The 16,750-nt window shown below is 43.0% G+C and overlaps 1 protein-coding gene across 1 annotated transcript in view; it reads left to right on the top strand.

Annotated features, from left to right (window-relative positions):
• Nucleotides 1-742: 742 nt before the first annotated feature.
• LOC124556216 (monocarboxylate transporter 10) overlaps nucleotides 743-16,750 on the top strand; it is a 459,031-nt gene continuing 443,023 nt past the window's right edge. Inside the window, exon 1 of the mRNA XM_047130204.1 lies at nucleotides 743-1,058. Coding sequence (XP_046986160.1) covers nucleotides 743-1,058 — 316 coding nt within the window. The remainder of the gene's footprint in view (nucleotides 1,059-16,750) is intronic.

Genomic DNA, 16,750 nt, shown 5'->3' with positions numbered 1-16,750 from the left:
GCATAGTGCTCAGAGCCATTTGAACCATTTTTGATAAGCCTCTAAATCCTTACATTTGTCCTCTAGCCATCCCTGCTTAGCCATTTTGCGCTTCCTGACGATCTCGTTTTTGAGACGTTTGTATTCCTTTTTGCCTGCTTCACTTACCACATTTTTGTGTTTTCTCCTTTCATCAATTAAATTCAGTATCTCTTCTGTTATCCATGTATTTCTACTAGCCCTCGTCTTTTTACCTACTTCATCCTCTGCTGCCTTCACTATTTCGTTCCTCAAAGCTACACATTCTTCTTCTACTGTATTTCTTCTCCACATTCCTGTCAATTGTTCCCTTATGCTGTCTCTGAAACTCTGTACAACCTCTGGTTCTTTCAGTTTATCCAAGTCCCATCTCCCTAAATTCCCACCTTTTTGCAGTTTCTTCAGTTTTAATCTACAGTTCATAACCAATAGATTGTGGTCAGAGTCCACATCTGCCCCTGGAAATGTCTTACAATTTAAAACCTGGATCCTAAATCTCTGTCTTACCATTATATAATCTATCTGAAACCTTCCAGATGTAGATATAAACATCGTGAATTGTTTCTTTTCTGAGAGTTCTATCTACAGCGCTAGGAGCTGTGGGCGAATTTTTACCGAGTACCCAGTCACACATTTTGCAGCGCTCGCAGGCAAGGAAGCGATGCCCGGTACAGGTCGGCCAGTGGCGAGACGGCGTGCGGAAGGTCAGCCTCGCTGCCGCTCGATGCGCGCGCCGAGCGGGCCACGTGACCCGGTGGCGGGGGTGGGGCGAGAGGGACGGGGAGCCGACGGCCGGGAAGCGGCAGTGTGGTGCGCGATGGCGGCAAGGGAGCAGCTGCAGGTGGAGGCGCAGGAGCAGCCGCAGCACGTGCAGGCCGGCGCCGGCGAGTGCTCGCGCCCGCGCCCGCTCTTCATCGTCGCCGCCAGCTTCCTCTGCAATGGCATCATCTTCGGGGTCATCAACTCCTACAGCGTCTTCTACGTGCAGCTGCTCGCCAAGCTGGAGCGCAACGGAGTCTCCGAGGCGTCTTCCAAGGCCTGTGAGTATTCCCTCACTTCAGTCGTTCTTTTTTAGTATTACCGTATTTCGAAGGCACAACTGTAATTGGTCGGCGCTATCAGGATCATTTCGTGCCTTCTCTCTACGTCGTCGCAAGTTATCTCGTCTACTCGATTATTTTTGATCCAGGTTCCTTTGTTTACGGTTCACCTAAATACACCGAAAGGACTGTCCGTTAGGCAGGCAGGTCTGTGTTTATTTTATTATCTTATCGAGGAAGCATCGTCATACACTCGTGACTATTTACAACAATTTTTTGGCTGATTTTCATCGCTTGCAAAAGTACCGGCATACGCGCACCTGTTACTCCGAATGTATCCGTGCTGCTGTAAAAGTTCTCACTGTTTCAGTGTAACCAAAAACTTCCTATCGCGTGCCGCAGTTATGATTCAGTAAACTTCGTCGAGGAGAGATCACTTCGGTTGGCTTCAAATCTTTTTATTTATGTACGTTGTTACCGGATTCTTCGCCGGTTGGGCCGGCCGGTGTGGCCGAGCGGTTCTAGGCGCGTCGTCTGGAACCGTGCGACCGCTACGGTCTCAGGTTCGAATCCTGCCTCGGGCATGGATGTGTGTGATGTTCTTAGGTTAGTTAGGTTAACTAGTTCTGAAGTTCTAGGGGACTGATGGCCTCAGATGTTAAGTCTCATAGTTCTCAGAGCCATTTTTTTCTTCGCCAGTTATCAAGCGACAGTCTATTTACATGTTTTACATCATAAGAATCTAGTCTGAGTACCATTCATGACACAACACATCTCTCTGCGCAAACTTAATGTCTCTCCTGTTTAAAATATAATGTTTTCTTATATCTTCTTATATTACTACCTCATTTGCTTTTGTCTGTGGCATAAATAGTTGGCGTACTAAAACATATGCTTCCCATTTGTGATAACTGCAAATTTCAGTAGGTTGTTAAGTAATGTACAGTGTGTTGACATCTTGATCAAATGATGGGCGACTAGTTTGATTCTGGTGGGGGACATAAATATATAAAATATTTTACCCTAAAGTTCTTACTGAATCGTACAATATTTCAGTATCAGGCGTTGTAAGTAAAATTATTTATAATGTTTTGTTATAGGTCAGTAATGATGCACTGTGAATAATAAAATGTCCATTCGTTTGAGAATCAGAAACCCTTATTTTTGTTAATTTTTCACCGTTCCAGAAGTGTAGAGCGCGTTAAGTATATCCATTACTGGCGCGTTGTGGCAAAAAAGATATGGAGAATAGCTCAATATTGCCTATTACTCGGCGAGAAAACTCTGAATTAATGATGTAGGTTTGATTCTGGAGTCTTCGCGGTGCCACTTGAAGAGTGCTTCTTAACGACAGTAATTATTTATTTATACGAGTCAAAAACAGATAAAATACCTGGTAATTATCATCAAAACAAATGAAAGAAGGAATTATCAAGTTACACTACTGTTGACCAAATTCTTGCAACTTCAGTTGCGCTCAGAGCTGCAAGCAGATCTGCGCAAGATGCAAGGCATAGTTGACAATCCAGTAGAGAATTCCATTGACTGTGCTTCTCCGCAGTCTCAGAGTAGTGACATTTCTGGAGATAACTCCTGTAGCTTCCAACTTCAGAACGTAGGCGGACGATCCAGTTCTGTTCATGCCGAGGTGGGAGGATTTCCGAAGGGAGAGACGATGTAGAGTTATTCTCACGTCCAGAAATCCACTATTATTTCCTTGCCATTGCTGCTGTTGTTTGCAATGGCCTTCAGGAAACTACTTCTGGACCACAGCCTTGGGGCTGCTGGAATATGTTTGACATGGATGGTTTTCCTCACGAGCCTGATTTGTTCTCTCCGCGATGGCAGGTACTTCACGATGAGTAGCTGGTGCTATGCTTAGGAGCTTGTAGAGTTTCGTTTAGCTCGTAGCAACTGTGTTTGATTGGGTGGATTTGGACCACACTGCGCACGCATACTCTGCAGCGCTGTAGCATGTCGCAAGCAAATCGACAATGGTGGCGACTCTGCAACACACACAACAAAACGGCCATTAGGGCCCAGTAAGGCCTTTTTTAAACGTCAGCGATGGAGAACGGGGTATTTCAGCTATCTGTCGCTGTACCTATGTTTCTTCAGATAGATTTTAATCTACGTGGAAGCTAAGTCGAAATACCCGCGACAGAATACAAAGTAGTCTCCGCCAACTAAGTAGATCACAAACTCTTCTTAAAATTAGAATGAAGGTGAGGCTCGAATTTTTGCTGGAGCGTGTTATTCGATATCAGCCGGGACAAAAGAACCAGTTTATACAGGATGGGCAAAATTTAACTGGCGCAGAAAATTTTTACAATACGACTGACGCGAGATTAACCCTTGTTTCTGTTCTGTGAGTTCACATACTCTGACAGGCACAACCAGGCCTCATCTGAAGAAACAAATAACTGAGGAACCGAAAATCAACATTCGACTTCCCTCACAACCACCGGGAGAACTCAACACGTGAACGCTCGTCTGGAAATATTAACTCATGCACAAAATTTAATTTGTAAAAATACAGATGCTGGTCCATCCTGATTATATTTCTACCCGACGATTTCTTGATTTCCACTTTCCACAAACAAATAGCATTGAGATTTCGTCGGACACTATTACCGCTTTTTTTCATTCGTTCTGTGTTTTCTGGTGTTCGAACTCTTTTCGGATAGGTACGATCTCTGTTCTCTACAGAGCCCGTTTCACGTTACTTTGCCACTAAGATTTGCCAAAACACACCTTGTTTTATCGCCATCACCATTTGGCGTTGCATTCATCTGGTCACTAAAGACGTCTGCTGCTCACAGTCGCTCAAAAGTGATGGCACAGCCAAGCTCTCGGACAGATTATGCAGGAAATGAGTATGTGTAGACATGTGACAGCAACCGATTGGGGCACCGAGATCACGGTTTCCTGCATTTTCTGGGATAGACAGGTTTCTTGTTCATTAACGAAAGTCAGTTTCTCATCAGTCTCATAAACATGTTCCTGTTCAGCTTTATTTTCTCCACCCTATAGATGGTGGTTGCACGGTAAACGTCCCATTGCATAACTCTCCCACTACTTGTCCATGGATTGGGAAAAGAAACAGATGCAAAATCAGAGCAGGATAGGTAGCGTCAAATCGAGAGAAATTTGCCAAGTATCAATGGTTGTAAGTGCACTTTTGCTGAAAAAAAAATGGCTCGGAGCACTATGGGACTCAACTGCTGAGGTCATTAGTCCCCTAGAACTTAGAACTAGTTAAACCTAACTAACCTAAGGACATCACAAACATCCATGCCCGAGGCACTTTTGCTGAGTTACTGTCTAAAAAGGCACCAATTCTATACGAGCGCACGGAAAAGCGTGTGCCTTTAAGCCAACTTGTCCACCGACCTGTTATGCTAAAGAGCGCAATTAAGTATTCATTTAGCTCAAGAGAATATTATAACCTGAACAGTCAAAGCGAGGTAAAAATTAATTGCATGTCCCAGCTCCTTACATTTCTCGCAGTACTTCTGCGATGTTTACCTTGACTATTAATTCAACTACTCTGGAAGTAATGTAATGCCATTAATTTAAGACAGTAAGCTGCACTGCAGCAAGGTACTGGCTTGTGAGACTGTAAGGTGCCATGTTTCTAATCAAGGCATCTAAAGTCCACATGTTTCAGTTTTTGCTCTTGAACGGAGAGACTGAATAAATTTTCATTCTATCTGGGTGATCAGTAACTGGAAAGGAAGATTTTAATACAAGGGCTTGCTGAAAAGTAAAGCCGCCGATTTTTTAAATTCTGTTTCCAATACCGGTTTCCGTATGACATGTCATGCATATTACTTGGTTGACTTTCCTGTTTCGCTGACGCAAGTAGCAACCCTCTGCCGCTAGAAGGTTCCGAGTTTTAGAGTGTAACGTGGCGGTGTGTAACGTAACTATGTCGGTGCGTGAGAACCGTCAGAAACCTGAAGGCACTAATTCGAAGCATGACACTGCCGGACCACACACGAGCGCTGCGACGTCTGCAACAATCCGTCGCCTTGGGTTCACTTTCATACATCATCCTTCATACAGTCCCAACTTGGCCCCATCCGATTTTCATCTGTTTCCAAAACTTGAAGAATCCTTTCAAGGACTTCACTTTGATAGTGATGAAGTGGTGCAAGCAGAGGTGATGTTATGGCTCCGTCAACAAGTCAAACATTCTACTGAGATGGTATTAACAAACTGGTGTCTCGTTGGGAGAAATGTTTCCGTCGCCAGAGTGATTATGTTGAGAAATAAATACGTACACATGAAAAATAAAGACGTAGAATGTCAATAACCTTCGTTTTATTTAAAATAGCTTTAATAGTTTTTGCAAAGAAATTCGAAGGCGTTGCTTTTCAGCACGCCCTCGTAAAAAAGACCTCAGAAAATTTTAAATGTTATAGTTCTATCAAACTATAGTTTTTACAGTAAATGTTCGTAATTTTTAGCTTCAACGCCACTACAAAGTAGCCATTGTCGAAGAAATTATTGACCCACCTTCTCGAAAATTCCTGGCGTGTTAGGAACGATTGCGAGGGGCCGAAAATTCTTGTAGCCTGCTCCTCACGGATGTTAATTGAAGTTTGGTAAATACTGTCCCTTAAAAAAAAAAAAAAAAAAAAAAAAAAAGTGCTGCATTGCGTTAGAAATGTGGACCAACACGCTATGAAGCACGTGCTCATAATATTTGGTCTTATCGATGTGTCGTGATTTGACAAGCTGTCCTCCATTCGTTGTCCCCCGTCCTGGTCTGCCCTTATCATTAGCTGTTGTGTCACGTTCTTCTATATACTCCATAACCGACTGTTCAGTGCACAGTGGAGGGCACTTCGTAGCGATGTTATCAAATATTCTGTACATGTATGGAGACAGAAGAAATAATCTGTATGTGCCCTAATTTCTTACCTCGTTTCCGTAGATACTATGCGAGATGCAAGATGTAGGCAGAAGAAGTGTTGCTCAGTCTTACTTCGCTTACTGGATCTTGAAATATGCCAAGCTGGTAATCCCGGTTAGACGTCTCTTTTCCTTCAAAGATACCTGTTCCACGAAAAGGCTGCATCGTGTCACACGAGGTAACAGTGACCCGTTTAATAATCTTATGAACAAACCCCAGTTCAAATCACGCTATTTTAACTGCTTTTTAGAAAATCGTGGTCTGGTCTGGGTTTTAATAAATGAAATACCATTCTATTTACCTGAACTTCCCCGGTACACTTTCGAAAGGGCTGTTTTCACTCGATACCACCCTAGTAGCGCTTTTCTGAAATCGTTCGGTGCCTGCCACGCTACTTGAATGGCATTATGGTAGTTGGGTTGATTTGGGGGAGGAGACCAAACTGCGAGGTCATTGGTCTTACCGGATTAGGGAAGGAAGGCGGCCGTGCCCTTTCAAAGGAACAATCACGTAATTTGCCTGAAGCAGTTTAGGGAAATCACGGAAAACCTAAATCAGGATGGCCGGAGCGGGATTGAACCGTCGTCCTCCCGAATGCGAGTCCAGTGTACTAACCACTGTGCCATCTCTTTCGGTTCAATGGCACTAGTGTCGTCAGTACCGGCTGGACTGGCCGTGCGGTTCTAGGCGCTACAGTCTGGAGCCGAGCGACCGCTACGGTCGCGACTGATGACCTCAGAAGTTAAGTCGCATAGTGCTCAGAGCCTTTTGAACCAATCATCGTGAGTGCTGCAGTACATTGTCACTCCTGCGTATGTGACTGAGCGTAATGGCGCAGTGGTAAAGCCTTCGGGAAGACGCCAGTTCAAATCCCCGTCCTATCATCAAAATTTAGTTTTCCATGGTGATCCTAAATCATTTAAGGCAAGTGTCCAGATTGTTCATTTTGAAAGGACACCGCCGATGTTCTTCGCAATCGCTCCCCAGTCCAAGTTCATGCTGCGCGTCTAATGACATCGTCAACGGCGGGACATGAAATCCTAATCTTCCTTCTCCCCTTGTCTGTGTGAAATAGATGAATTTTTAACGTTATTCCATAAATTCTCCAACGGCTTGTACTCGAGTATCTGCTCGAATCCGAGAAAGACAAGGGCCGTATTTAGACTGGAATGTCACAGTGTGTTTACTTTCTCCGGACTGAAGACGAATTAGCTTTTATGTCCATTTCTGGAAGAATCTAGGCTGGTTTACGACCTCTGCCTCCTTTAGTACAGATAATTCCACACAGTATCACGTAATTCATTTGAGATATTGAGGTCAAGTTGAGTATCACGACATATAAATCGTCGCCAGGTCATACGGTTAGTAGGATTCGTGACAAGTGCGGACAATTTCTGAAGGAAATTTTCTGTAACTTATATTTATGGGGTTTTGTTGTCCCAGCTCTACTGTTACACGTCCTTTAGTGAGGCAACTTCCTCTCTTGTTAGTTATTTCTCCTTAATACTGGTGTTATTAGTGTTTCCTCTGTATATTTGATTTCACATCTCGACGGGGAAAGGCCGCTTTTGGTAACACGGATGCTAGATAACGACTTTTCGATTCTTGTATTGATTGTCTGTCAAGGATAAAGCGTCCCTTCGTCGAGACCTTTTACACTATACACATTTTTCTCAATAAATAACAATTTTTGTACGTTAGCTTAGGTGCGTATGTAAAATATGCAGTCGTTTATTAGGAAAAATTCTTGCACATAGACATTGTTATTGCTGTTACTGTCTTCGGTGCGAAGACCGGCTTGATGAAACTCTCCACCATAGTCTTCTTCTTTTTTTGTGCCATTGTCCCGCCTCGAAGTAGGGTCGGCGTGGTTACTAATGGATTTGACATGACCGGCCGCTATGATCGAGCGGTTCTAGGCGCTTCAGCCTGGAACCGCGCGGCTGTTACGGTTCGAATCCTACTTCGGGCATGGATATGTGTGATGTCCTTAGGTTAGTTAGGCTTAAGTAGTTTCTAAGTCTAGGGGACTGATGACCTCAGATGTTAAGTCCCATAGTGTTTAGAGCCATTTTGATTTGACATGGTTAGTTTAAGGGTGGTCGGATGACCCGCCTGCCGCCACCCCATTACCTCCTGTACAGAATATGTGTTCCCCAACTGTCAGTGTGTAGTGTTATTAATGTGGAAGTGATCGAAAGTTTTCGTAATGTTTGCAAATCGTGTGTAACTGAGGCGGGATTTTTGTACTAGCCCGGTATCCACCGATTGGGTGGGAAAAACCGCCTAAAAACCACACCCATGGTGGTCAGCACATCGGCCCTCGTCGTTAATCCGCTTGGTAGAACCAGTCCGGGGTCTGCGCATTTCCCCGTCATGGAAACTGTGCTTTGAAAGATACAGCCAATTAATGCTACTTATTGTTGAGTCTCTCTTCACCATTTTCACCCTCGCCCCTTTACTTATGTCTCGGGATATAATCTATCAATCTTTCCTTCTTTTAGTCAAGCTGCATCATAAAGCTCGAAACTCGATGGTGCCTATCTTAAGCTTCAAACAGCAGTTGGTTGGTTGTCGACTATACACAAAGAAAACACCGGCATAGTGAGAACAACGCCTTAGGTATACAACTGGTTATATTTTTATTTGTAGTTTACCTAACCATGGAAATGTTTAGAAAAATTAAAGGATCTTGAAATCTAAGTCATGTCTGAGTAGAACAGATTTTTATTTGCTCTTTATGACGCACAAAATTCACATAAAATTGACAGAGTGAAGTTATTTAAAATCTCAGTAGCAAGAACTCAAAATGACGCTGACACTGTGAGGGAGAGAGGGGTGGGTGGGACCAAATTATACGGAAGACTGTGAGAAAACACAGCAAGATTTCATCTGGGCAGCTCGCGGATTTGTAATTAACAAGAAAAAAAGAGACCAAAAACTATAATGAAATAGACAAGGCCGGCCGGGATGGCCGAGCGGTTCTAGGCGTTACAGTCTGGAACCGCGCGACCGCTACGGTCGCAGGTTCGAATCCTGCCTCGGGCATGGATGTGTGTGATGTCTTTAGGTTAGTTAGGTTTAAGTAGTTCTAAGTTCTAGGGGACTGATGACCTCAGAAGATCCCAGAATCTTCGTTTTCTCCCCTCAACTCGCAACATAAAAAAAAGAGAGAGAGAGAAAGAAACTCTGCTTTGCCAATGTGCGGACCAGAATACCACTTATTTAAAAAAAAAAAAAAGGAGGACGGCAGCAGAAATTTCCCGCTCTTGGCACATTAAAACCAAGAGGTTGGTATTCACCTGGAGCGGTATCTCACCAATTGGTCAACATCTTACGCACCAAGCGCAATGGTGGGGTTACACGTTCGATTGGAAACACCAAAAATTTTGAGCGAAAGCAACGAACTTTCTCAACTTTCTCATGCTGCTCGGGCGACACCACGGCATCCCATACTTAAATGTCCATACAGAAAGCCAGAAATGTCATGCTCAATTATTCTCTGGGGATGGCAGTGGCGGCACAGCAGTCTCTGCTCTCAGGGAGGGCAGGCGTTGGCCCCAGCCAACAAAAGAACGGAGTGGGCCACGAGACTGCTCAACTCCTTGGGGATGCCTGCCTCTAATGATATTCACTGACGGCCTTCTGCCGATAAACAGCAATCAGAGACGACACTGAGGGCGCATTTTATCAACGAGAAAAATAGAAATCTTTCCTCTCAAGCAATGATGCCCTCTACTCTAAATTAAATAATCACGGAATTGTGGCACAAAAGTGAAACAATATCATACAGCGATATGTGACAGTCATGCGACAATCTCTTTTTTCCTCCACTCGAGTCAGTAAGTCTTTGTTAACTATTCCTTTTCATCTTCACCATTCTTCTGGAACACCACATTTCAAAAGCTTCTAACCTGTTCTTTAATCTATTCTACCATATAAGGCTACACAACAGACAAGTACTTTCATAAACGAGTTCCCAACACTTAAATTTATAGTAGATATTTTTCTTGCTGTTAACAGTCTGTATTTTGTGTATCCATTACTTTCGCCATCGTCAGTTGTGGTGCTGGCCAAATAGCGAAACTCGTCTATTACTTTTAGTGTCTTGTTTCTTAATCTACTTCCCCAGGCACTATTTAACTTTGTTCCAGTAGACCCCATTACCGTTGTTTTATTTTAATCTCATGCCCTCTTCTCAAGACATTTTCAACTCCATTCAACTGATCATCCAAGCAAGATCGTCTCTGACAGAACTGCTGTGCCATCCGTAGATCTATAGCATCTTTTTTTCTCCCACAAGTTTTGTTCCTTTCCCAGATTTCCCATTGTTTTTCCTTACTGCTTTCTCAATGTACAGATTCAATAACGTTGTATGTAGGCTACATCCATATCTCACTCCCTTCTGAACTACTGACTCCCTTTCGTGTCCTTCGCTGCTTATAACCGCAGTCTGGTTTCTGTAAAAGTTCCAGATAACCTTTCGCTCCCTACGCCTGCTAACTTTCAACAGATAGAGTAAGCACTAGAAACGTAAACACACAATGAACTTGACACGCAATTCTGATCGGACTAACAAATATTGTGTCGAATGTCCCGTTTCGTAGTATAACATTTAATGTGAGCACTGTATTCGTTCCATAAGGAGTCACTGCCAGCATCGTGGTCGAAATTGGCAAGGACTGGGAATTTCGATATCGGGGAGCACGTTTCGTGAGATGCCAAGACAGGACTGTTTCACTGTACGAAACGAATGGATCTATGAAGATTTATCAACCCAGTTGATTGATTCTTTCGTATGCCTTTGAGAGTACAGGTTTTTGTTCAAGAACTAAAAAGCGCAGTGGTTGGCTCTGAGCACTATGCGACTTAACTTTTGAGGTCATCAGTCGCCTATAACTTAGAACTAATTAAACCTAACTAACCTAAGGACATCACACACATCCATGCCCGAGGCAGGATTCGAACCTGCGACCGTAGCGGTCACGCGGTTCCAGACTGAAGCGCCTTCAACCGCACGGCCACACAGGCCGGCAAAAAGCGCAGTGATTGGAATACTCTTCATGTGTTCGTTTGTCGTGTGGACTAGCTATGGCGTAAAATACGACAAAATGAAGCTATATTTGTTTAAGTCCACTGGAACTAGTGCAAAAGTTTATAAAATATAAAAATACCAACACTTGTTTACCGAAGAACTATTATCAGTTGTGTGATTACACACGGAAGATACTTAAGTTTAATTGTAGGAGTAGAAAACATTTGAATAATGAGATTAACTTACGCAAATAGCGATTCTGCAGCACACAGAAAACTGTGAGCTACATTTAACACGAAACTGCTCATACATACGTTTCTGTTTGTTTCCGTATTTTCACTTTTTGCGTGCCGTGTTTATGAGATAAAATCGGTGAATCAGCTCACCGTTTGTCTAAATGATTGTGCAGAACCGGCTAAACACCACACCACAGCCGGCATGGTTGAGTATGTGTCGGCCATCATTACCGCCTCCATGCTTCGCACTAAACCAGAAGGCCAACAGCCAAGAAAGTAACCTACATGACAATACGCAAGTATCATACCTGAGGCCATAACAACATATGTCCAAAACACTGTAGGCAACTGCTATCTATTGTTCGGAAAAATAAGATACCATATTTATTAACAAAAGTAGGATATTTTTTAAAGCTTTGCTTCATAAATAAAAATAAGAGAATTACTATGTCAGTTAGATTTTTGTTCGAATCGAGAATCGTTTCAGGAACTTACACCATTCTCAAGTGCTGCAGTATCTAAACCTTCGCGCGCTTGCGTCTGTGTGTGTGTGTGTGTGTGTGTGTGTGTGTGTGTGTGTGCGTTGTTATTTTGAGTTCTAGTGTAGTCGTTCTACATTTGTGCACCGCAGTCGGAATATAAGTGGCGGAGATCTTGATACTATGGGAAACTTGAAAAATGCAATTCTTAATGTTGATGGTCTATCCTATCTACAGCATAGTGAAGATGAATACACTATGCTGTTTGCATTTTAAACAAATCAGCAACAACATATGATTTGAACATTTCTGACGACAAGACAAAAACAATGAAGGTTTAAAGTAAGGTGGCCAGCAAGAATAATAATGATTACCGAAGTTAAAATTATAGAAGAAGTAAAACATTTTAAACGTATAGGGTATTATTTTTCTATGATGACATAGACCTGGATGGAACACTGTACAGATTTATAAGTATATGTGGTTGTATATCTGAAAACCTCAAAAATAAGACAGATGCATGTAATCTTCCAACACCGTCACTTTACAATTCTCATACGTGAAAGTAAATGTAAAGTAGAAAGGGGAACTGTCAAGACCAGAATTGAATTATTAAATGACACGCTAGGTTATATTTTATTGGACATGCGAAGAACATTATAATGTACGTAAGAGCTGAGTAAAATAATGACGAACAGCGTATGGCATGAACATTTGCGAAGTATGCTCGGATGCACATACAAGAAGAGTGAGGAAGTAATGGGCACAGTAAAAAGATTTGTCCCGGCCAAATCCTTGAGGAGGAGGAGGAGAAGGAGGAAAAGCAGAAGAAGAACTTAATGTTAAAACAGAAATTGTATCCTAATTTAGCTCTAACTAAAAATCCTATAATCATTTCCTGGTTCAGAGACTGTCGAACAACCAGGATCATTCACGAGCAGTTTTGCCACCGAATGGCAGGTCCAATATAAATAATTTTGATTGCTACTCCATGTCATGTGTTTTGAGATATAGTCGATTCTAAGCTATCTCGGACAACATGACATCCATACCAACCACCATGGATACCGAAAACAAACTCAACTCGAGCTCATGTTGTGTAATATCCGGAACGCAATGGATCAAGGCAACGCAGTATTTCTTGACCACCGAAAAGAATTTGACTCAGTACTACACTGACATTTCTTAGCAAAATACGATCGTACGGGGTAACGGGTTATCAAATGAAATTTGTGACTGAGTTGAAGATTTATTGCTGGGGAGAACATAGCATGTTATGAAATTTTTGTAAATGCCACGACAGTCACTGATCGCAGGTATCTGTTTATCCAGTTACCGGTTTCGATCACTTAATTATTTTTCACTAAATACAGAAGTGTTCATATGTTATAAAAATGTGCATAATGGTAGGCTATCAACTTTAATGAGCAGTGTCATAATATTCATAGACTGAAAATTGGAAAAATATACCTGCCTACATGAAGTTAACGGCGAAAGCATTAAAAATATGTAGCCATATGTGGCATCGACCACACATGTCCCGTAATGTCGGGTCGTCGCTCGCGTACTGTACTTACAACACCGGTACAAACAGGTGAGGGGGCGAGATCGCAAGACGACGTTGGCTGAACGACGAAACGACGAAATGCAAAAATTGGAAATGTAATCTTAAACTACGTCTGCATACAACTGTATCGAATACATAAGATGTACTTGAAAGGAGGCTAGATGTAAATGAAAGGGGAATTATTGGTTTAACTTCTGAAAGATAGCTGCAGATAAATGTATGTGCCATATGCAATACAGTTAAGTTAACAGACAGCAGCTTGTCAAACGATAAATAAGTCGCGGGCACAGTGGACATACTAAAAACAAATCTGAGGGACCACTGGTGGCAAGGGGCCAAAAGGCTAAACAAAAATATGGTAATGAACTATCTGTAAAATTATAAAAGATAGTGCCTAGAAGTAGTCTGTAACATGTGCAATACACAAATAAGCGAACTGAAAGCAGCATATCAAAACAGGATATAAAGGCTGCGGGCACAACAAACCCACCGAACCAGAAGCAAGAAATATGTGGGAGGTAGGAGGAGGCGAAAAGTTCTACCAGGATAAAAAATCTACAATAGATTGTAACATAATGAAAACTAGGCATTGGGCTTAAAGTCATTCAGTTCATTAAGAAGTTTAGAGGGACAGCATTTGTTATTCCCATAAATCTCTATATCCTCCAAAAGATTTAACAGACGTCCCGTAGGGGCAGTGTGTACAACATGCAATGCTGTCCAAAAGCTGTTCTTTCTTGAGTACGTGCGTGCTCCTTGGACCCTATACCAAAATTCCTGCCAGTCTGTCCAAGATAAAACTTATTGCTATCGCTGCATTGTATTCTACAGATGACGAACTGTTACAGATTTCATTGACCCACGGGAGTGCGCCATGGGAATGATGAAAAATGAGAACTGGTCAATGCCTGAAGGTAGACATCAAGTATCCTACGAAATCCTACTTACGAAGTTTCAAGCAGTGAAGGATGAAGGAACAGAATGCAGCCGCATACGTATCTTTTCCTTTGCGGTCGCGAAGACAAGATTCTTCTCTCACGCCACACGCGAATGCAAAGAAAAGAAACCCTAATATGTTGTACAATTGGGAATACCCACTTCCATCGACCTTATAAATGGTTTGAACAGTATGGCTGCAGATTTTTATTTCTTTCATGTTGTAAATACTGGTCTGAAACTTCCTGGCAGATTGAAACTGTGTGCCTGACCGAGACTCGAACTCGGGACCTTCGCCTTTCGCGGGCAAGTGCTCCACCATCTGAGCTACCCAAGCACGACTCACGACCCGTCCTCACAGCTACCAGTACCACGTCTCCTACTTTCCAAACTTCACAGAAGGTCTTCTGCGAATCTTGCAGAATTAGCACTCCTGGAAGAAAGGACTGCTATTTCTGCAAGGTTCGCAGAAGATCTTATGTGAAGTTCGGAAATTAGGAGACGAGGTACTGGTAGAATTGAAGCTGTGAGGACGCGTCCTGAGTCGTGCTTGGGTAGTTCAGATCGTAGAACACTTGCCCGCGGAGGGCAAAGGTCCCGAGTTCGATTCTCGCTCTGGCCCACAGTTTTAATCTGCCAGGAAGTTTCATATTAGCGCACACTCCGCTGCAGAGTGAAAATCTCATTCTTGAATACTGGTCTGTCGTGTAACTTCAGTTTGTTACAGGTCGTAGACACTATCATTACATACAAAAGACAAGCTCATAGAAAAAAATGGATCAGTGTTAATCTACCTCACTGAAATTATATTTAAACAGCTGCAGGCTATGAGCATCTTCAATTGTGATGGGTTCAATTAAAAAGAAAATGCGTGCCAGCATAACGCAACGTCGACGTGTTGCACTTCTGCTGACACACTTTCCAGTAGCTGAACAACAGGCTGCGGCTGGCTAAGCAATACTGCAGATGGTCGCATTCCTGTGACATTGCAGTTCTGTAAAGGAGAAGCCAGAGACAGCATTACTGACAACGACTTGGGGGTGGTGGGGACTCGTTTCAAAATAGCTGAACCGATGGCCACAGGCTGGAACGAGGAGAACGACGGTTTTCTAAATAATATCTGGTGCCTTTGCTAATAGAGGTAACATCAAGCAGCCGCCGTTTGTAGTGATGCCAGCAGACGATCTGCGACATACAGTTTAAAAAATGTTCCACGGAAGGGAAGATAGAGAAATGAGGGTGAAACCGAAAAACAGCTCAAGTCGCTCGAGAAAGGAAAAGCCAGAGGACCTCATTGAGTGTCCGTTAGATTCCATACTGAATATACAGAAGAACTGGGCCCTCTTATAGCATCATGAAATGTATTCGCAGTTGCAAATACGAAGAACCGTCAGCTGTATAAGGGAATGACGACAATGAAAATCTGTGCCGGATGGGGTCTCGAACCTGGATTTCCGGCTTTACGCGAGCGGCCGCATTAACCGCTTTGGCTGTCCGTGCTCGACTCACGGCCAGACCGATACTTCCATATGACATATTTACTGCGTCGCCAACCTGTACTCGTACACACATTACTTTATTCCGGACAGTGGAGGAAATTTTAATTGAAAGTCGCTGCCTGGTGTTGGCGGATAAATATGTTACTGCAATGTGTGTGTCATGAGGAAGAACGATGCAATGTTATTTCTGACATGCATGTATATCCGAAGAAATGTATGCATATTGGAAGAAACATCGCATCGTTCTTCTTCACTACATAGGCACTGCGGTATTGTATCTGATAACATCAGTTTTTCACATCGCGTTGGAAAACAGTGTGTGGCGATTCTTTTTTTTTTTTTTTAAGTGAAGGTCATTACAGTCTATAAGGGTTGCAAGACCGACGCAGAGAACAATAGCTCTATCTCACTGACGTCGATTCCTTGCAGTATTGTGGACCATAAGCACAGCGGGCGCAAAGCGAATTGCTTACCGGAGACATCCTGCTAATACTGTGTAACGGCGCCTCTTGCTTATGATCTCACTTCGGCAAGGAAGAGGGTCCACACACAGGTTTCTTCAGCTATGCCATGTCCAGCTGAAGCCAATCTATGGTGATTAGATCCCGTAGAATATGACAAGAAAATATGGCTCTGAGCACTATGGGACTTAACATCTGAAGTCATCAGTCCCCTAGAACTTAGAACTACTTAAACCTAACTAACCTAAGGACATCACACACATCCATGCCCGAGGCAGGATTCGAACCTGCGACCGTAGCTGTCGCGCGGTTCCAGACTGAAGCGCCTAGAATCGCTCGGCCACACCGGCCGGCAGAATATGACATTTCGGGCATATTGATTACTAACTTTCATCCAATAATCCAAATAGTTGCAGATATTTTCTATAAGATTAAGATGGGATGATGTATCGGGCCAATCGAGGAGTAATATGGTGCCTGAGTGTTCTCCTAACCAGGAACGTGTGCGTGCTGCCCTCTGAATACGGCTGTTTTCATCTTGAATGACAGGAATATTCA

This window comes from Schistocerca americana, chromosome X (assembly GCF_021461395.2).
Source record: "Schistocerca americana isolate TAMUIC-IGC-003095 chromosome X, iqSchAmer2.1, whole genome shotgun sequence".
Classification (NCBI taxonomy): domain Eukaryota; kingdom Metazoa; phylum Arthropoda; class Insecta; order Orthoptera; family Acrididae; genus Schistocerca; species Schistocerca americana.
The sequence above is the reverse complement of the archived record's forward strand: the minus strand, read 5'-3'. Positions and strand labels throughout refer to the sequence as shown.